The 21767-nt window shown below is 53.8% G+C and overlaps 1 protein-coding gene across 3 annotated transcripts in view; it reads left to right on the forward strand.

Annotated features, from left to right (window-relative positions):
- Window positions 1-254: 254 nt before the first annotated feature.
- The window catches only part of CSF1R (colony stimulating factor 1 receptor), a 28623-nt gene continuing 7110 nt past the window's right edge, over window positions 255-21767 (forward strand). The window contains exons 1-12 of one of the 3 annotated variants that reach the window (XM_081282963.1): window positions 255-475; window positions 4487-4747; window positions 5164-5448; window positions 6542-6678; window positions 7352-7511; window positions 10288-10474; window positions 12934-13049; window positions 13192-13312; window positions 13419-13609; window positions 15513-15628; window positions 21051-21177; window positions 21298-21402. In XM_081282963.1, coding sequence (XP_081139089.1) covers window positions 418-475; window positions 4487-4747; window positions 5164-5448; window positions 6542-6678; window positions 7352-7511; window positions 10288-10474; window positions 12934-13049; window positions 13192-13312; window positions 13419-13609; window positions 15513-15628; window positions 21051-21177; window positions 21298-21402 — 1864 coding nt within the window. In that variant the 5' untranslated portion in view covers window positions 255-417. The remainder of the gene's footprint in view (window positions 476-4486; window positions 4748-5163; window positions 5449-6541; window positions 6679-7351; window positions 7512-10287; window positions 10475-12933; window positions 13050-13191; window positions 13313-13418; window positions 13610-15512; window positions 15629-21050; window positions 21178-21297; window positions 21403-21767) is intronic. The other 2 variants (XM_081282964.1, XM_081282965.1) reach the window with 2 other exon arrangements.

Genomic DNA, 21767 nt, shown 5'->3' on the forward strand with positions numbered 1-21767 from the left:
TTCTCTTGGCTCAAACAGTGCCCCCCATTTGCTAAGGAGCCCCCCGTTTGTGCTTCTGACTGACTGCCTTGCTCTTAGGCATCATCTTCTCCAGGAGCCCTTTGGAGGTGGCTCCAGAGGTCTCCCAGTGTAGCCAGCTCCCCGGTGGTCAGTCTGGCCCTGCTCTAGACTCCACTCCCTCCCCCTGGGGGTCACGGCTTGTTTTCTTTTAGAGACCCAAGATTTCCAAACTCTGTGGTTACTTGCCTAGCTAAAAGGGGAAGGAGAGGATCAGCCCCAGGAGGAGGAAGAGGAAAACGAGACAAACAGCCAGCACAGTGGAGAGGAGCGTGTGCCCAGAGGTCCCCATCCCCGCAGAGCTGGGATCTGGGAGCCGGTTTGCCGTCGTCTAGTCCTGCCTCAGCCTGCTGCTGCCCCATGGAGGCCATGGGCCCGGGGACTCTGCTGGTCCTGCTGGCGACCACAGTTTGGCATGGTAAGAACAGAACTGGGGGCTTGATCGGGGTATGACAGAGACCGCCTGTGAAAGGCTCTGAGAGCCCGTTCTGGGGTGTCCCCACCCTCTGTGTCCATCTCCCTAGCACTGGGCTGCAGGTTTGTGGTTATCGGCTTTGGAAAAGCAGTGGAGAGGAAGAGCGTGGGTTGGGTGGAACCAGCCTGGCTTAGGGCCGTGGATCTGTCCCGGCTTAGCCATCAACACACCAAGTGTCCTGAGCAAATCCCTGATACTCTCAGGGCTTTGTTGACTCCGTGGCAGGTGGCGATGTGGTGCTGGGCTAGATTAATACAGTGCTTTTGGAACTGTCCTGTGTGTACAGGAAATTGACTGAGGATCTTGTCACCCGGCAGACTGTGGCTCTGTAGGTCTCTGTCTAATATTTTGCATTTCTGACAAGTTCCTAGGAGATGTGTGGGCTGCGAGTCCAGCCCTGCACTGAGCAGAGAAGTCTAGAGAGCCGCGTCAGCTCTGCCTGCTCTGCCAGCCTAGGAGTCCAGGCTCCAGGCAGGGCTCGACTCAGAAAGGCCTGAGGGGCAGTGGGCTTTCTTTGGGAAGCTGGAGTGAGAGCTAAGCTGGGAAGACAAGAGGCCGGCCTCTCTGGCCCAGGGCTCAGGAATGGGGGATTTGGTGAGAGAGGTACAGGGCTAGAGGGGGCCCTAAGGAATACCAGCGAGGGTCTCCCCAGGCAAAGCCCCCTCCAGACATAGGCTGCTGGGTCTCAGGAGGGGAAGCTGCATGGGGATCCCACCCCACCTCCAAACTCCCGGCAGCAGCAGCTGTTAAGAACTTCCATGGAGGACCCTGCCTAACTAGCGGGAAGGGGCTGCAGGATGGGACTTGTTGGCCCAGTAAACACAGTGGGCCACAGGTGACCCAACAAGCCTGTTTCCTATTGTATTGCCTGCTTATTTAGAGGGGTCTCGGGTGGGTGGGGCTTGGTGGGAGGAAGGGCAGCCTCATTCTGACCTCCCACAGAGGTCTCTGAGGAGTTGGTGTGTCTCTCCCCTCTTGAGGATATGGCACACTCAGGGCCTTTTTCTGGCACAGCCAACCCAGTGGCTAGCCTGCTTGTTCTTTTTCTTATTGGGATGCAACTTATATGCATTAGAAAGCACATATTTTTAGATGTATGGTTCAGTGCAGTGTGTCAAATGCACATGCTTACGTACCCACTGTCTCAGTGAGCATAGAGGCTATTCTTCTCACTCCAGAAAGTTCCATGAGTTTGATTTCAAAGCCTTGTCTCATCCTTATCCCAGGGATGCAGCTGTGGGGCAGAGTGAGTGGGGGGGGGGAGGGGGGTGTTTAGGGCTGGTGTGCTGCGGCTAATGTCCAGCTGTAAAGGAAAGAAAAAATGGGGGACACAGGGTTAGAAACCTGTTTTCATCCCAGCAGACTAGTGGTAAGTGGGAGAGGAGGCTGCCATAGGGTCAGGGTGGTGCCAGAGCACCTAGAGACAGGGAGAGGCTCCCTGCTCCCCATCAGGTGATGAGCTCCTGGCATGAAGAGGGGCTGTGTTCAGGGTGCAGGAAAGAGATCGGGGTGTCTTCTGGGAGCGGATGATGGCAACATCTGTCAGCAATGGAAACGGGTGGGAAGGTTTAGGACATGGGGAAAATTTGGGAGCTGAGACTAGAGAGGGGGAGAATGGACAGGCTCAGGGAAGACCTTGGTCTTGTTCACCAAGCCCCTCGGCCCAGGGAGCGGGGGCTGAGCAGGCTGGCCTTCCTGCCAGCCAAGCCAGCAAGGGGAAGTTGGGGGCGGAAGTGGAGAGCGTCAGCCCTGTCCTGCGTGAATATCTGGGACGACAGGGCAGGACGAAATAAGACAGAGCCTCTCCCTGACCACATTTCCAGGAGGCCAACGTGGGGCCAGAGGAATAGGCGGGGAAGGGGAAGGGAGAAGCGGCCCTGTGAGAAGAGGCAGGGCCAGAAAAGAACACAGGCCGAGGCCCGGAACCCAGGTCCCCACCACAGCCGGAGCAGGCTGACAATTAGATAGCAGAGGACCCGACCCAGAAGGGACCTTGGATGGAGCAACAGTGGCCCAGGCAGGAGCAGCGCTGGGAACTGGCCGCCGTCTGTCATCTCCTCCTCAGCAGAGCTGGGGGGTGGGACCTGGGACTGTTCTCAGCAGAGCAGTTGAGGCTCTGAGGGACAGCAACCTCCCCAACAGGCAAGGGGAGGAGCAGGTTCCGAACCTGCGCTGGTGAACACCCACTCTGCAAGAAAGCCCAGGCTGGGGCCCTGGAGTGTCAGGGAGTAGGTGACCGGGCAGTGCTGGCTCTGCTTAGATTTGCCACAAAACTGCAAGAAATGACACTTGTCCCTCTTGCTGGCAGCCACAACCCCAGGTGTCCCTCGGTCTTGGCAGTTTACTTAATCCCTTTTGCTGATTAGAAGCCCAGGCAGGGGGCCAAGCCACGGGGTGGCGAACGCCTGTAATCACAGCAGATCCGGAGGCTGAGGCAGGAGGATTGTGAATTCAAAGGCAGCCTCAGCAAAAGCGAGGCGCTAAGCAACTCATTGAGACCCTGTCTCTGAATAAAATACAAAATAGGGCTGGGATGTGGCTCAGTGGTCGAGTGCCCCTGGGTTTAGTCCCTGGTAACCCCCCACCAAAATAAGCAGCAGCAGCAGCACCTCAGGCAAGGAGGCTGCACATTTCTGACAGACTTGAAATCAGAACATAAAGTAAGCCATCCTGAAATCATTAGGGAGAGGATACCTTTCCATTTGGCGCTCTTCAAAGGGGGACACTCAGTTAAGGAGTATTAATGGAGAACCCTGAATTCCTTGGAAGCCCTGAGACCCTCAGCTGGCTTGTCACTGTGCCCATCACTAGAAACAGAAAGGGCTACAGCAGGAAGGTTTGACTAGCCAGGGGACAGTGGCAGAGCCAGCCCTAGGGCGTCCTGAAGCCCAGCAGATGGCCCTGCCTCTCCGGGGGTCTCACTGCCTGGAGCGGGGGCAGTGGCCAGGAGGGCCAGGAAGCAGAAGTGAGAACATCCCTGGTAGAAGGGCTGAGCGGAAATGGGCCGAGTGGGACGCCAGCAATGTGTTTCCGCCCACGCAGACCGGGGGCGCCAGGCAGCCTCTTGCAGGCCGTGAATCAGCTCTCACTTCCCTCCTTCACCCCTATTTTAGGCCACGGAAAAAATGCTGACACTGCAGAGGCAACGGGCCTTCTTCCCCGAAGGCCAGATAGGAGTTTCAAGTTCTCTTTTCTCCTTCAAGAAAATTTTCCTTAAAAGAGATTGGATCCCTAGTAAACACAGCAGTGGGAACGGGGGTGCTGGGGGCGTGGCCTATGTCACAGACAAAGTGACTAAGCCTTACGGAGTACTTGTGGACACAGGGGATATTTCAAGACCTCCATGCATTTAAACCACTTAACATGCCACTGAATGGGTATGACTATTGTTCCCCATTCTACAGGAGGGGAAACTGAGGCATGGCACTTCTGAGCTCTCCCACTGTGCTACAGACCAGGTGTGCAGTGGTGGGGGTGGGTGCAGCAGGAGACCCAGAACCTCCCTCACTGCTGGGCTGAGAGCCTGCATCCCTTTCCTTCTTCCCTGTGTGAATTAAGTCGGTGGACTTGACCACGCACATTCCACTCCTTTGGGTCTTCCTTTGTTTCTTTGAGCCCTGGCTGGAGTGGGGGCCCTCTGCTCAGCACAGGTGACATGGCTGCTTGTGTGTCCACTTTTGGAGAAACAAATGTTTCCATCACACAGGGATGACTGAGGCGAGAGGCTGGGAACAGGTAGGACAGCAGCCAAGGAAGCTGCTGGCCTCCTGTCTCAGAGGACAGGCCATCCCTGAGCAGGATTGGGTTGGGAGCTGAGCAAATGACCAGAGGGGCACAGACTAGTTCAAGGTGACCCCCAGCTCAGCACCTAACCTGCCAAAGCACCACCAATCTTAGGGTCAGGGATGGCCCAGGGGTGCTCGCCAGGCCTCACTTCTGTCTGCCACCCCTCAGCAGGTCAGGGGGTCCCAGTAATTGAGCCCAGCGGCCCTGAGCTGGTGGTGGAGCCGGGAACAACAGTCACCCTGCGATGCAGGGGCAACAGCAGTGTGGAATGGGATGGCCCCATCTCCCCCTACTGGACCCTGGACCCTAATGCTCCCAGCAGCGTCCTGACCACAAACAATGTCACCTTCAAAAACACGGGGACCTATCGCTGCACGGAACCCGGAGACCCCCTGGCAGGCAGTGCCACCATCCACCTCTTCGTCAAAGGTGAGCACTCTGAGCCCTCTTCCAAGAAGCCTGGCCCCGCAGGCCCCATTGTAATGCCCAGGAGCTCTGCCCCTATTAACATTCAGAATAAACCAACTCCGCATGTTATTGAGTGCTGACTATGAACAAGGACCTATGGCAGTGTCTCTGATTTATCATGGTCCTCACAATAACCCAGTGAGGTAGGGTCTATGTTTATGCACATTTTTCAGAGACTCAGAGGGTTGAGTCATTTGCCCAAGGTCACACAGCATCAGTACCCAGCTGCATCTGATTCCAGAAGCCCACTCTGAAGTGTTGGTTGAATGGCCCTGGTATGGTGTAACCTTAGACAAATACTCAGCCTTTTGAGCCTCCCTGTCACCAATTGTGCAGGGAGGGAGAATCATTATAACCTGTATCCCCCTCTATCCCAGACCCTGTCCGGCCCTGGAACCTGTTGGCGCATGAGGTGACAGTGTTTGAGGGTCAGGATGCCCTACTGCCCTGCCTGCTCACCGACCCCTCGCTAAAGGCGGGCGTCTCGCTGATGCGTGTGCGTGGCCGGTCGGTCTTGCCCCAAACCAACTACTCCTTCTCATCCTGGTATGGCTTCACCATCCACAAGGCCAAGTTCATAGAGAGCAGGGACTACCAGTGCTGTGCCTTGGTGGACGGCATGATGGTGAAGTCTCTTGGCATCCGGCTCAATGTGCAGAAAGGTGAGTGGGGCAGGAGGAGACCGGCCAGGCGTGGAGGGCGGGTGGGTAACAGATGCCTCCCTTTGGCACGTCTTCCTTTCGATCGGCCCACAGTCATCCATGGGGCGAGGTGTGTCAGGTGGGATGCAGACCACTGAAGCAACTGACCATGGGCAGATCATCTCCCACCATGAGATGCTGGACAGACACCAAACCCAGCAGCTAGGAGACAGCATGGCGGGTGGAGAAGCCTTGCAGGGAAAGCACTCTCCTTGCCTCCTGAGTGTCTCTGGACCTTGGGAAACTGGCCCAGAGCATCTTTCAACACAGCCACAGGCACAGGGATTGATTCGATGCCTGCTGTGTGTCAGGCACTGTGCTGGCTATGGGATGTCCCCTGAATGGACTGGACATTGCCCTGGAGAGTCAGACTAGAGAGACAGTAGATAGGGATTGAGATGAACCAAGAGGAACACCTGGGGAAGCCAGGGCAGGCCATGGGCGAGAGCTGATCTCTCCACGCTGGTCACAGGAGGCCTCTGGGAGGAAGGTCCTAACCTAACAAAGATCTGGAGGATGAGAACAGCCACCCTTCACCACCCGGGAGGGAAAGGATTCCAGGAGGGAGTGCTGAGGGCCAGGTCCTCAGGGAAGAAGGCGGTCCTGGTGGCCATGGTGCAGGGACACAGGTCAAGGGGTACAATGGACTTTGGGTTATTATTCTGAGGGTGACAGGAAACCACTGAATGTTTACCTGGCAGAGAAGCATGATCCAGTTTCTGTTTTTCAGAGGTCACTTTGGATGCTGAGAGGACCCTCAGCTATAAGGGGCAGAGGGGAGGCAGGGAGGCCTTTAAGAGGGTTATTGCAAAAGTCGGGAGCATGGAGTGGTAGTGGACTGGGATGGGTGGTGGGTGGTACTGAGGGAGAGAGGGGACATCCCAAGGTCTCTTTAGGAGACAGGGTTTCCTTTGGGGGAAACCAAGGCATAGAGCTTGCCTTCCAGGGTTCTGGATAGGAGAATGGTGGGGACCTTGGCCAGTAGCCTGGCTCACAGCAGGGAGTAGGGTGACAGCTTGGTCCTAGGTGTTCAGGGACCTTGTCTCTGCCTCAGTCCTCCCAGGGCCCCCAACCTTGACACTGAAGCCTGCAGAGCTAGTGCGGATCCGAGGGGAGGCTGCCCAGATCGTGTGCTCATCCAGCAACGTGGACGTGGACTTTGACGTCTTCCTCAAACATGGAAACACCAAGGTCAGCCCCGGGGAGTAGGCAAGGGGAAGTCTGCCCATCCTTTCAGCACACTAACCCATGTAGGCAGAGCCTCCAGCCTCAACCCAAACTGGCTCTCCAGGCTGAGGACACAGCCCAGGCCCAGAGAAGGGAGAGGACTCACCAAACTCTCACCACCAGCCATAGGTGATCCAGAACCAGGACTCAGGCTTCTGCTGCTGTGGGGGGAGGAGTTACTCTGGTCACTTGCTGGTCCCTTGACCCATGACCTTTGCTGCAGAGCCAGATTTGAGCTCACGGCTGACCTAGCAAGGCATTCCTAGGCTACCTTCAAAGCCTAGGGATAGAAAGGCTACTTCAGATGCTTTCAGAGAGGGAGAAGGGGGCAGTATTACCAAGAGGAAATGACAGGAGGCTGCTTTAAGAAACCCCCACCACCCCCCCTACATAACTGCATTCAGTGGGCCAGGCACAGCCCTATGCCCTCTGCATGCGAATCTCATTTACTCCTTACTACAGTCCTAGGAGCTGAGGCCAGTATTATCCCATTTTATAGATGAAGAAACTGAGACTTAGGGTTTGGTCCCTTGCTGAGAACAGGCAAGTAGCACTCTTAAAGGCTGAGGATTTGAACTCAGAGCTTTCCAATCCCTTATCAACCTCAGTGTATCATCTCCATTCCTTCTGGCTTCAGCTCAAAATCGCTCAACAATCGGACTTCAATGATAACCATTACCACAAAGTCCTCACCCTCAACCTGGATGACGTAGACTTCCAAGACGCTGGCAACTACTCCTGTGTGGCCACCAATGCCCAGGGCACCCACTCCACTTCCATGATTTTCCAGGTGGTAGGTGAGCATCAGAGAGGGGGGGCGGAAATCCTGGGGGAGGGACAGCAAGGTCTGAGAAGGAAAAGGCTAATGGCAGAGAGGGTGCTGCTTCAGCCTGAGCCCCACTGGGCAGCAGCACCTGCCGTCCCAGACCCTCCCTGGGACCCGCTGTCCCTCCTTGGAGCTCCTGCGGTCTTGAGGTCAGCACCGTGCTCTCTGTTTGGGGATTGGAGGCCGGTACCTCCCTACTGAACAGCATCTCTTCACCCACCCATCCTTTATTCCTCTAAGCCTGGGACATTCATGTCACAGGGACACATGAACAATGATCCCCTGGCGTGATCATGGGGGAAGCTTGGGGTGTCCTAGGGTTCCTCTGACTCAAGTTGGAGAAAATGGCCTCCAAGCTGGGACCAGAGGAATGAAGGTAGGTGGATGGGCCAGGGGATAACCAAGGCAGAGAACAGCCCTTCTGGTGGAGAGAACAGCATATTCAAAGAGCAAAGAGAGCGTGGCGTACACGACACACCGAGGGAGACAAAGTAGCCACAGCAGGGCTGAGGAGTGCTAGGACAGTGGCCACAGGGTATTGGAGACGGGGCAGAAGCCAGGTGATAATGGAGACTTAATAGGTGAAGAAGTTGTGTCTCACCCTGTGTGTGAGCAGTCCCTGCAGGGTTTAAGGAGGAGGGTGGGCTCAGATTGCAAAGGGGACACTCTGTGATGGTCAGGAACATACACTTCCGGACAGCATTCTGATCTGACTCTGCCAACAAGTAGCAGGTTGCTTGACTTCTCCGTGCCTCAGTTTCCCTAGTTGGGTATAGTGATGGTAACTACTTCACAGATTTGTTGGGAGAACTAAATGAGTGTATATCTAAAAAAATATGCTGGCACACAGTGTGTGCTAAGTGTGCTGGAGGGGACGTTGTCTGAGCAGGCGCAGTCTGGTGCTGGGTGGGTGGAATGGAGGGTGGAGACAGGCCTTTCAGGGAAGTGGCTGCAGGGCTTGGGGCTGGGGATGCCAGCCAAGGGTCCTAGACCACCTTGCCCAGAATGATGTAGAAGACCTGCTGGCTGCTGAGGTGAACGGGTGCAGGAAAGGACGGCCTCCCTCACTATGCCTCAGTGATGGGGTTGGAGGGACAGTGGAAGTCACTGGACTGGGAACCCCAGAGTGAAGGAGTTCTTTGGGGTGGGAACAGGGTGAGTCATCTTGATCCAGCCATGGCCATGGCTTTTGTGTCGGTGGTTGGTGGCAGGGGTAGGAGGTAGGGAAGGAAGCATGAATCACCACCCAGGAGCCCAGGCAATGCACTAGACTTGTGTGGAACATGGGCCTTGCTGTACCCCATACTGTGCTGGGAGCTCTGCAGGGGAAGAAGGGCAAAAGCATGTAGAATTGTCCCCCCCACCCAGTTATGGCATCTAATGCCATCCGCTTTCTAGCACAGGCATACAGTCATCATTCAATAAATGCTTGGGTTCCTTTACGCTTTCGACCACACATTGCCCTGGGTGCCAAGGATACATTTTGCGAGTGAAGGATGGAAACGTTTGTCCACGTGCAAAAGTTTGTGTTCCAGCTGGGAGAAGAAACGCAATGAGCAGAATCTTAAAAACACATAAAGTGAGCAGCATTTGCAGTTCCAAACGGAATGTCTCCATGGCGAGCTGACGTTTGAGCAAAGACTCAAAGTTGGCAAAGGAGGAAGAAGTCCAGGCAGGGGGACAGCGACGTTCTTCAGGCAGAACTATACTTGCCACGTTGGAGGAATAAATTGACCAGGGTGGAGTGAGCAGGAGGAAGAGGGTGAGGGATGAGGTCAGAGAGATAAGGTGGCGGATTCCTAGGGCCCTGTGGGCCAATGTAGGGACTTGAGCTTTTTTTTGAAAGAGATGGTGAGTGGTTAGAAGGTTTGAGTAGTAGAATGACATGATCAGATTTGGATGTGACTGTTATGCCAGATTCGTGAGACCCCAATAGACCTCCAGGAGCTGAATCCGATGCAAGCACACAAGATCGATGCAAGCTCGATCCTGGTCCCTTGACCCATGACCTGGGTCATGGGTGATTGGTTAATACAAGAGGAGGATTCCTTTGAACTGATTGGTTTAGGCCACAAGGGGTGTACGTGCTAAACTACATGGTTTCCCAACATGTTATCAACCACCATAAACTACTTGGGGAGTCATCTGGAATTCCAGGTATTTTCCCTGTCTCATGCTGATTGGAGGCTGCTAGGGTTGCTATGGGTCCTCACCTAGCCTAACTGAGTCAGGGACACCTGGCGCCGCAGACCTCTCCTGTTATTTATAGACAAACAACTCAGCAGGGTGGGTATGTGCCTAGGAGTGCTCTGTGGGTTTTTCCAAGGACAAGGGTCACGCCCCCTTCCTTAGGACAGGCCTTGAGGTAGAAGCTGCTGTTATTTATTTTTAAAAATGGAGTCACATTAGTTTCTCAGTGACAAGCTTTAACAGGGCTTTCTGGTGCTTTATTGAGGATGGTCTGTAGGGAGACAAGGTTAGAATGAAGGGAACAAGTTCGGAGGCTGCTGTGGTGGTCCAGGTCGGAGGTGATGGCGGCTTGACTGGAGTGGTGATGGAGGTAGTGGGCAGCGGTGGGATTTGGATGGATGGATGGTGAGAAGAGAGGTGTCAGAGGCAAGTCTTGGGTGGGGTGGACACTGTGAGGTGTTCAGGGTCTGGATGAAGGGTTGAATGATTGAATGAACCATAAGCCAGGGCATCTATCTTCCCACTGACACCACATCTCCATGTGTCCTGCTTTCCAGAGAGTGCCTACTTGAATTTGACCTCTGAGCAGAACCTCCTCCAGGAAGTGACTGTGGGTGAGAACCTCAACCTCAATGTCAAGGTGGAGGCCTACCCTGGCCTACAGGGTTTCAACTGGACATATTTGGGACCCTTCTCTGACTACCAGCACAAGCTTGATTTTGTCACCAACAAGGAAACCTACAGGTACTACCTGTCAGTTCCTGTCTGCACAGTCTGTCAGCCAGATGGATGATGTTTTAGCCAGGAATCAGTCTATGCTTGGGTCACATCCCAACCTTGCTATGTGACCTTGAAAGAGTCCCCTCCTCTTTCTGGGTCTCAATTTCCATGACTATGGAACTTCAGTGTCAGCATTCCTTCTCCTCCTCCATGACCAGTGCAGATGTGGAAAACAACCTGTGCCCCCAAGACTGTCACCCAGAAACACACTCCAAAGTTGAGTGCATGAAGTCTCTGCCACACATACAGGTTTAGCGTGAGAGGGACTCAGTGTCAAACAATCGCAGATGCATCAGAAGTTCTGGAAAGGTCCTGTGGTGGGTGTCTCGGTCTCTCTCTCTCTCTCTCTCTCTCTCTCTCTCTCTCTCTCTCTCTCTCTCTCTCTCTCACACACACACACACACACACACACACACACACACACGAGAAATTCTCCCTGGCTGACCTTCTCCACAGGCTCAGAACTCACCTCTGAGCACAGTCTCACTCCATGTCTTCTTTTCTGCTATCTTTCCACTCCAAGAATTCTGTGTTTTCCACACATCCAGCATCTTAGACATCTCTTTTCCTATCTCCTATGGCCTGTGTCAGGATTTTCCCTTGCCATCCAAAATGGCCTAACCAAGTTGAGTCTAAACAAGAAAGTTTCCTCCCCAAGTGGACACCAGTGCTGGGTATTAAAATAAATTTCTTAGCCTGTTCTATTAGGATGAGACAGATAGATAGGATGGCCAAGGACAGCTAATATGTCTCGCGCTCATGACAGATGCCCCTGAGCTTTTTTCTGCAACCCGTTCCTGCAGAGTCTAGATGCAGCCTCAGAGCTCTTCTTGACACAGTCCCCAGACACAATTTCCAGCACAGTTGGTGGAAACCATCTGCCATCCCTAGGCCAGATAATCTCTTAGCCATCCTCAGTCTTCAAAACGCTCTGGGGAGCTCATTCTATTTCCTGAAGCCCCAACCTCACTGACTCCTAGAACCTTGCTTGTCAACTGGCAGAAGCACAAGATTCCCCTTGTCTTCATCTTCCTCCTCTCAGTTCCCCTCTGGTCCTTCTAACCTGGGCTTCTATGTGTCTCTGGCCTAAAGCAGAAGTGTTGGAACTGGTGTCTGTAGAACTGTGGTCTGAGGCTGGTCCATGGACAGGTTTGGGGTTTTCTTATAAAGAAACAGAGACATTGTGGAAAGAAACCATGAGATCTCCTAAGACACAGTGGTCTGGGACCATTTGGCACAGGGCAGACAAGGCTGGACACAAAACAGCCACTGAATTTTAGCTCATGATGCTTATGAGTCACCCAAGAAAGTTCAGTTATTTCCAGCTGGAGAGGTAGATGTTAGTTATCTCAAGTTATCTCGTGGGCTCACTTCAACAGCATATATATGAAAAGTGGAATGATACAGAGATCAGCAGGGCCCCTGCCCAAGGATGACATGAAAATTCATGGAATGTTCCATTCAAAAAAGATTGACTTGTGTAGAAGACTCCTTGTGCCAAAGGTCTGGCAGAACGAGACTGCCTTTTGAATATCATGGATTTTAGTCTAGTAGTGGCTGAAGACATTTTCTGAGCAAGAATTGATAATGTGATATAGTTTTTAAATTTTTTGTATTGTTATTTTTTTTCTTTTGGTTCTGGGGATCGAACCCAGGACCTTGCACTTGCTAGGCAAGCACTCTACCACTGAGCTACACTCCCAGCCCTGCTGTCATTTATTTTGAACAAATGTATTTATTACCTAAACAATGCCTTTATTTCGGGCACATTATAAAATGTGATTAAGAAAATAACAACAACAAAAAAATTTTACCTGGAACCAGTCTAGAATGACTTTTGTTATTAGTATTTGATTCCAGGATTTTTCTATAATAAAGGATACCACTCAATGGTGTGTCTACAATGAGTCTAATCAAGCACCCCAAATACAGGTCCCTTTAATCTTCATGCCATCAGTATCACCTTTGCACCAAAAGAAGTGGAGGATTACAGAGGTGAAGTACCTGCCTACGGTCACACAGCCAAGAAATGCCGGCACCAGGACTTGACCCCCAGTCTATAGCAACCCAGTTCAGAACAAAGGCCCTACATCCTGTCCCTTGTCCTAACCACAGTCCTTCTTGGCAGGGCTGTCTAGTCCAGAGAAGGTGATAAGATCAGGGGGCCTGGGCTGTGACTTCCAGTACCTATAGAATCACCTCTTCTAAACCTCAAAAAAAAAAAAAATTTTTTTTTTTTTTAATCAGAAGACCAGTAAAGGAAATGGTGTGACTGGTTTTCCCCTATCTGGTTTTCCTAATGGCACCCCTGCTCAAGTACCTGGTTCAGCCAGACTTTGTGCTCTAGCCACTGTGACAAAAAGGAAACAAAAACTGTGAGCCCCACTGTCCTGGGCTCATGGATGCCTGCCCCTGTCCTGCAGGTACACCTCCAGCCTCTCCCTGCCCCGCCTGAAGCCCTCTGAGGCTGGCCGCTACTCCTTCCTGGCTATGAATGCAGGGGGTTCCAGTTCGCTGACCTTTGAACTCACCTTGTGCTGTGAGTGATGGGCAGGATTGGGTGTGGTTTCCTGGGCTGCTGGGGGTTGGGGTGTACAGGAAGGGGTGAGGAAGGCGGGCTCCGTTCAGGATGGCTGGTCAGGGCTCATCTTTCCCTCTTCCATTTCTTCTTTCCTCCTCAGATGCCCCCGAGGTCAGTGTCATGTGGATCCCCATCAATGGCTCTATCACCCTGTTCTGTGATGTCTCTGGATACCCCCAGCCCAATGTGACATGGTTGCAGTGCAGGGGCCACACTGAGAAGTAAGTTGGTTCCTCCCATCTCCCTCATCTGGGCCAAGGAGCTGGGCAGGGTGACATGCCCATGCTGGGGACCTTCCCACCCTGAGGTCCATTCTGCTCTTCCCAGATGTGATGAAGCCCAGGTGCTGAAGGTCTGGGTAGACTCCCAGCCCGAAGTCCTGAGCCAGGAGCCCTTCCACAAAGTGACCATCCAGAGCCGACTGACCATTGGGACCTTGGAACACAACACCTCCTATGTGTGCAGGGCCCACAACAGCGTGGGGAACAGCTCTCAGTCCTTCAGGGCCATCTCATCAGGTGAGCCTTCCTCCCCACCCCATCCTGGCTGAGCTGCTCCTGGAAACGCCATCCCCAGGAAACCAGGGCTATTTGGAGCAGATCCCAGCAGTACTGAATTCCACCGCTCTGGGTCAACCTTGGGCTCCTCCTGACCTACAGGACTGCCAAGGCAGGGAGATGGGGATATCTTGACCCCTGTGAGACAGAAGCTGAGGGGGAAGAGCAGGAGGAGCAGAAAGCTGGTTCCAGTCCCTGCACTGTAACTCACTCATTCATACAAGCATGTAGTGGCATATACACTCACTTGGTACAAGGGACTGGTACCCCCATGGACATCAGAGTCTGGAAACACAGCCTATACAGGGACAGCCAGGACAGCCTTCTCCATCTCCTCCTGACTCCTCTCCTACCCTGAGACATGGTCCTATCCATTCAGGGCCACTGTACGTTAGCTACCCAGGGCTGCTGTCGGGCTGTGTACTGGCGTAGGTGGCCTTTCTGTTTTGCACAAAGGCTCCCTGGGCTAAGTCTCTGGCTCTCTGCACCCTTAGCACCCTCAGGCCCTTAAGAACCAGGCTTCACCCCCTCCTGTGGCCAAATCCTGGTGAAGTTCTGGGTCCAGAGGGAACAGAGCGGGCCCCTGACCTCTGCGTGGCTCAGGGATCCATCTCACTCATGTGCCCCAGGCTGCTGGCCTACAGCATGGCTCTCAGGGTCTCTCTGCTCTCTGCTCTCTGTGGCTGTGAATTTTAAGTAATGAGCCTGACATTGTGTTGTTGGCATTGTGACAGACATTGTGCTGAACTCTTTGCAGGTGTTACCTCAATTAGTTCTCATAACCTTAAGGAGGGAAGGCCTGTCTTCCTTCCTATTTGGAAGGAAACCGAGTTTGAGGTCATAGGTTCAGTGTCACCCATCTTGGGTGGCAGAGGTGGGATTTGACCTCATACTCAAATGGACCCCCTACGTGCTCCAAAAGGGAAAGAAATTATGTCCTTCAAAACACATCAAAAGAATGAGGGTTCTAGATCCAGGGAAGAAAAGACACCAGACCCATGAGCCTGGCTCGAATACCCTCCAGGGGCTATTTAGGACACATGGAGAGGCTTCAAGGGAAATGCAAGGGAGGCAAATTCAGTGTGACCTCCAGCCTTTTTCGGGGGGTTGAAGGGGATACTGGGGTTTGAACTCAGAAGCACTCACTGAACCACATCCCCAGCCATATTTTGTATTTTATTTAGAGACAGGGTCTCACTGAGTTGCTTAGTGTCTCACTTTTATGGAGGCTGGCTTTGAACTTGCCATCCTCCTGTCTCAGCCTCCCAAACCACTGGGGTTACAGGCATGCACCACCACACCCAGCAATCTCCAGGCCTTCTTTTGCTTGTTTTGTTGTTGTTGTTGTTTGTTTTTTGTTTTTTGAGCACTGGGGCCTGAACCCAGGGCTCCAGGCATGCTAGGCAAGCACTGTGCCACTGAGAGACACCCCAGCCCTGCTCACCCAGAGGTGGAGCTGGTGACTCCCCTATCACTGGGGGCACAGGTGGTGTTGGCAAGCAGTTGCTGGGCCCTGAGCTAGGCTGTGCAGAGGTGTTTCTTGCTCTGACAGGGGTGAGACTGAATGACCCCAGAGCCCCCTCCCTCTCCCCATCCCCGTGTGCCCTAGCTATAGGAGGCTGTGATTCTGGACAGGATTTGGAGATGGGCATGACAGAGTGGAGAGGAGGGCGTACCTGCAGAGGGTTCTGCAGGAAAGGCCACTGAGGCTCTGAGGGCTTCTCAGCACAGGGTCACTTCATTCAGTCAACAAGCACTTAGTGAGACCCACTGTGTTCCTGGAAGTGCGCTGCCTGGTCCTGGGGGGGCGAGAGGGGGGCACAGAGGTCCCACAGCTGCTCACTCCTCTGCCCTGTCCCCTCAGAAGCCTACAGGCAGGACCCGGACGAGTTCCTCTTCACACCAGTGGTGGTCGCCTGCATGTCCGCCATGGCCTTGCTGCTGCTACTGCTGCTGCTGCTCTTATACAAGTACAAGCAGGTGAGCTGAGGCAGCGGGAGGGGCGCCCTGTCTTGAGGAACCAGACGAGACGGTGCCACAGGTGCACAGTCCACCCTGCAGCACCCCCTCACCCACTGTCAGTCAGTCATGCAGATGGCAGCTTCTCAGCATGCGTCTGATGGGTCCCCATATGGGTTAGGTCCTGGAGGCGCCTGGTGCTCAGCCCTACAGGCTTCACTCTCCAGGACAGGGAATGGCCACTAGTCCAATAGCCACAGAAGTGAGGGTGTGTCTGTGGAGCCAAAGGTGCCATCAGGCCAGCAATGGGACCCCGGGAGAGGATGGCATGGGATCCTGTCCCAGGCTAGGGCTTCCAGGCCATGCTCCAGCAAGATGGACACACAGAGGGCATCCCTGGGCTGGGCCTGAGTCTCGCCCCAGGTAGCATGCGGATTCACAGAGGACAGAGATCTCTGGGCTTTGTCCTCTTCCTCCGTGTTTAATATCCACATGGACCAGAGCTACCACCTGTTGCTGCTGCGCATTTAGTGTGCCGCCTGGCTGGCTGCTTTAGCGATGGCGAGTTTAGTTAGGGGCATTTTGTGAAGTGCACTACTGATGTCACCTCAGTGAGCGTCCTCCGCAGCTGTGGGACATAGGCACTGTCACTGATCCCATTGTACAGAGTTGGAAGCTGAGTCTTAAGAAATGGAGATGGTTTCCCTGCTCTGTGACCAGTGGATGGCAGAGTTTAGCTTTTAGTCCAGAAATGACCGACCCCAAAGCCAACTTTAGCCATTATGTGAAATATCGGATCATCTCCTTTTATCCTCATGACAACCTGGAGTGCAGAGTCGGGTACAAGTCAGCGTTCTACACATTAGGACACTGAGCTCAGCAAGTGCAGAATGTGCTCATGGTATGGAGGGCTGGGTCCTCTGGGAGACCAGGTGCCTCCACACCAGAGCCCATAGCCTCTGCCACCTGGCTGGCCTCCTTCTCACACAAAAGATGATGCCCAGCATGACCAGCCATTGAAAGGGCCAGGCCAGAGGGCTGTGGAGGTCAGAGGCAGAGGTCCCCTTTGTAACGAGGTCCTGGAGGCTGCTTGGGGGAGGTGGCTTGGCTTGGATGGAACAGGTTTGGGGTGGGGATGAGAAAGGAGAGATGAGGCTTGGGAGAAAAGTTGCTCTGGGCAAGAGGGAAGGCCAAGGTAAATTCTGGAAACGAGACCTGGAAGAGGAGGCAGCAGGGCTGGGGCTGGGGGCTTGCAGGGTTGGTTGGACTCCATCCTGTAGATCTAGGGCTGTGGGTGGGTTTGAACAAGGGAGTGATGAGGGGGCGGATGGTCCCTTGGCTGCCTTTTCATGGCCATCTGTGCTTGGATCTTGTGAGAAGGGGACTGAGAAGGGCAGGATAGGAGGTGTGGGGGACCACAGGGTCAGGCTCCCTTGGCTCATGCCAGCATACAGCAGGAGAAGGTGCTCTGAATGCAGCCCCAAGGAAACAGGGCCCAAGATGAACACTCAGAGGTCTGGGCCTACCTCTGTTTTGCCAGGTGACCTTGGCTGACTCACTATCCTCTTTGGCCTCGGTTTCCCCTCCTGTATGAAGAGACTGGTGACCTTTACCAGCTCCTCCTCCTCCAACATTAAGATCTTTCTGGGCTGGGTGCTCTGGTGCACCCCTGTAATCCCAGCGGCTCAGGAGGCTGAGGCTAGAGATCACGAGTTCAAAGCCAGCCTCATCAACTTGGCAAGGTCCTATGCAACTCATCAAGACTGTCTCTAATAAAACATAAAAAAGGGCTAGGGATGTGACTCAGTGGCTAAATGCCTCTGGGTTCAATCCCTGGTACAAAAAAAAAAAAAAATCTGCATGTCTGCTTTAGTAGTCAGGGACAGGGAGTTAGTGATCCTGGTCTGGCTCTGCTGGTCAGATCATGGGGAGTCTGTGCTTCAAGGTTTCTGTTTCTCCATTTGTAAAGTGGGGTTACAGTGGCGAGCTGTCTCAGGGGTTCTCTGGTCTGTACCTGCCACATGCGAGGGACTGGGCAGAGTATGAGGTGCAGACAGTGCTCCAGGGCAGAAGCTCACACCCTGGCCCAGGAGGAAGTCAGCTGGGGAACCCAAGTGAGCTCATGCATCTGGGACTGGACGAGGCCTGAGGCTGGGCTCCTTGGCTACGCACCCAGAGTGATGGTTGGGCCCTGTTGCCACCTCCACACTGGACCTTACTCACTCTCGTGGCTGCCGGTTCCCTCTCAGAGCAGCTCTGACTGGTGCAAAGTTTCTCCTTATGTGGAATTGAAAATTCCCTCCCAGTGTCCCAAAGAGCTGCAACCTCACCCAGGTCAACCTCATGGAGGTTCCTGAGAAGGGACCAGTACCCACCCCCCCACACCCCTCCGCCACAGCCCTTCTGCCTGCCTGGGCTGAGCTGCCTCCATTGGCTGTGGTTTAGGGACAGCGTATCCTCTCTCCCAAGGGGCTCTTTTTGGAACATGTACTTATTGTCACTTCCTTGCTCCCATCCAGAACTTGAACGAGGACCACCAAGGTCAGGAGTAGACCTGCAGCCTCAGGAGTTCCTCCTCCCCACACCCACTCACACACTCTTAAGCTCCCCCAAGCTGAGGTGCCCATGGGACAAGACTTAGAAGAGTCAAGTCAGTCATCCCTCTGCCTCAGGGTCTGCCATCCAGTCTTCCTGTACCTTACCCTTTGCTAGGTATTCAGCCTGACCTGTCCCTCATGGCCAGGCCTGGCATGAGGAGTAGCCCGGCCTGAAAAAGGGCTGTTTCTGCCTCAGGGCTGAGTCATTGCCTTCTGTCCCCAAAGAAACCTGGGTGGGGTTGCAGGGGAAGAGGAAAAGGCAGGAGTCAGCCAGCAGCAAGGAGGGGACACAGGGAGGGAACCAAAGAGGGACAGCATGGAAGGCTGCTGGAGAGACTAGGATCCTGGGGCCTGGACTGGGCTTGGGGCCAGGAGGTCCCCCTGAGCTTCCCATGGGAGTTGCTCAGGCCTCCACCTTCCTGAGGCAGGACATCTGCCCACGGCACCCCCAGGCCTAGATGGTTCCTGTAGTCTCCATACCCACTTGGATCCCAGAAGGGAAGCCAGGGGTGGTCATGGGGCGCAGGTCCAGGAGCCGATGAGCTATGTGTGGCGAGTATCTACCCAGGGCCAGCTCACAGGAGGGGCTCGGGAAGCACCCACTGCCCCATTACAGTCCCCTTCTTGGGGGATCTGGCCGAGGCAACGCCCAGACCTCAAGTCTCACTGGTAGTGAGAGGCTCCCCTGGGCAGAAGCTCTGGAGAGCCACGTGGGAGCCCATCCAGGGCTGCAGGACAGGACAGGTCCTCCTAGGGATGGTGCCGAGAGTGCCTTGGGAAGGGTTTGTGCTGAGCTGGAGGACGGTAGGGATTCCCGAGGTGGATGCAGAACTCAGCACTGGAGTTAGGATCCAGATGTGAAATTCCACCTCTTCTCCCTTTGACCCTCCTCATCTCACCCCTTCCCAGTGGGGGGCAGGGATGGGCTGACTCAGCCCAGCTGCAGGGGGACACAGGAAGGAGAAGTGGCGAGGAGAAAAAACAGCCGTGGCCACAGGGGCTCCTGGAGATGGAAGTGGCCGGAGAGGTCAGAGTGCCCTCCCCACTCTTGGTCTCTGTCTCTTGGGTTAGGCCCCTACAGGCAGGGCCTGCATCCTCAGAGACTCAGGAAGCTTCTCTCTCTGTCTCATTTCAGGCTCTCCTTCCAAGCTATAACATGGATGTTCCTAGGTTTGCCCGTAGCCTACCCTCTTGAATAGAGCCTGGAAGTTCTTCCTTATGACTAACTGCAGTCTTTTTTTTCCCAACTTACCCACTAGAAGTTGCTCCCTATGGCTATCTAGAGTCTTTTAACCTGGCAAGACTGGCAGCCACCATCTGTTCACACACCCAGCTGGGGGTATCCAGGGAAGGATCTACTAAACATGGCCAAGCCGATCCCCAATCCCAAGGCCTGCTGGGAAAGAGAGTTGTGTTCTCAGTGTCCTCCACTGCCCCAGTCCTCCTCAGCACTTCTCCCGGGCAGTCCTTGGCACAATGCCCCTTGCAGCTGCCTGGGGCAGGGAAGGGAGAGGCAGCTGTTTCTCCTCTCCAGATCCCACACCCAGCTCTGCGAGCCAGAAGCTCACCAGGGAACCCCCCTGGGCTGTCTCAGCAGACCTGTGCCAGACCCTGCGGGCTTCTTACTGCATCTGTCATAGCCCTCGAGACCTTCCTGCTTCTCGGACCTCCTCCTCACCTTCCCTCCACACCAACCACTTCTTTGTCCCTCCAACTTGTCAGGGTCTTTCCCATCTCCAGTCACAGCATTTGTGTGTACTTGGCCAGCCCTTATGGCTGCCCCTCAGGTGTCCTCTCTGACATTGCTCTCTATACCGTGACCCTGTTCACTTCCTTCACAGCACTAACACTATTTGCAGAAATCCCTACATATACATTTACTTGCATTAAATGCCTCTCTGAGCTGCTAAAGTGCAAATAACACTGGAGTCTAGAGTTTGTGTTGTATGATGCTGAATCAGCAGTGCCTGATAGAAGTAGATGCTCAGTAAAATATTTAGATGGGACTATAATTCAGCCTTAAAAAGGAGGGAAGTTCTGACACATGCTCGGACATGAATGAACCTTGAGGATATTATACTTGGTGAAATAAGCCAGCCACAGAAGGAAAATAATATCTAATCCCACTTAAACGAAGAACCTAGGACAATAAAATTCATACAGACAGAAAATAGGATCATGGTTGTCAGTGGTGGGAGGCAGGAGAACAGGGGAGTGGTTCTTCAATAGGTACAAGAGTTTCTATTTTGCAAGATGAAAAGAGTTCTGGAAATTGGTTGCACAATAGTGTGAATGTACTTAATACCACTGAACCATACACTTAAAAATGGTTGTAGTGGTGAATATAATGTTATGTATATTTTACCATAATTAAAATAAAAGGGCTGTTGAGTACTCAGTGGAAGAGTGCCCATTTAGCATGCATGTGGCGGTGGGGTCAATCCTCAGCAGAAAAAAACAAAAAACAAAAAAAAACAAAAAAAACCCAAGAAATTTGGGTGAGAGGCTGGGCAAGTATGTGAATGACCATGGATAGATCTTGAGTTCTACCTTCCCTCCTGGCCCAGGAATCACCAATTTATCAGAGATATCAAGGCCCTTGGAGGTTGGTTATCTTGTCCAAGTCCTTTAATATGCAGAAAGGGAAACTGGGGCTTGAAGGCAAGGGAAGGCAGAGTTGAGCAGGGACTGTCCACGAGCTGCCATGACCCCCTCCCATGGCGGGCCCCACCCTGACTTCTCCAACATAGTGCTTTAGGACTGCCTGTACCCCCTGCTCTTGGGAGGTGAGATCAAGGTCTGTCCCGCCAGCCCCAGTTACCTCATGCCTCCTCTCGCGCCTGCAGAAGCCCAAATACCAGGTGCGCTGGAAGATCATCGAGAGCTACGAGGGCAACAGCTACACCTTCATCGACCCCACCCAGCTGCCCTACAATGAGAAGTGGGAGTTCCCAAGAAACAACCTGCAGTTTGGTGAGAGGGGGTCTCAGCACCCCATACCTTCAATTGTGGAAACCTGGGGGGCTGCAGGAGCCTGTGGGCCCTGAGAGGGAGGCTGGACCCAGGGACCTAAGGAGACTATGTGTACGACAGGTAAGACCCTCGGAGCCGGAGCCTTTGGGAAGGTGGTAGAGGCCACAGCCTTTGGTCTGGGCAAGGAAGACGCTGTCCTGAAGGTGGCTGTGAAGATGCTGAAGTGTGAGTGAGGAGAAGGGAGTTGGGGACTGGACTGGCCCTGTGGTCACACCTGCAACACCTGCATTTTCAGCCTATTGGAGTCTGCGGGATAGAGCCCAGAATCGGGGACTGAGAACATGGCTTTTTTATGGGAGCTCCAGACTGTGACTCCTGTCTCTGAGGAGCTCTTGGTCAACCTTTGGGTGGGCGGGGGCTTCTGACTAAGCCCCAGGGAGGTTGGGATGCATAGAGGCCAGGACCATGGCCTGGTCACAGCTTGTATTCCAACCCCCCCAAGAGCAGCTCGGTGACAGGCCCACCCCCCTCTTTCTTCCATCTGCATGTCTGCTTTCTTTCTCCCACTTTGACCTCTGATGTGTCTGGGC

Source organism: Spermophilus citellus, assembly GCF_964194105.1.
Source record: "Spermophilus citellus genome assembly, chromosome: 1".
Lineage (NCBI taxonomy): Eukaryota > Metazoa > Chordata > Mammalia > Rodentia > Sciuridae > Spermophilus > Spermophilus citellus.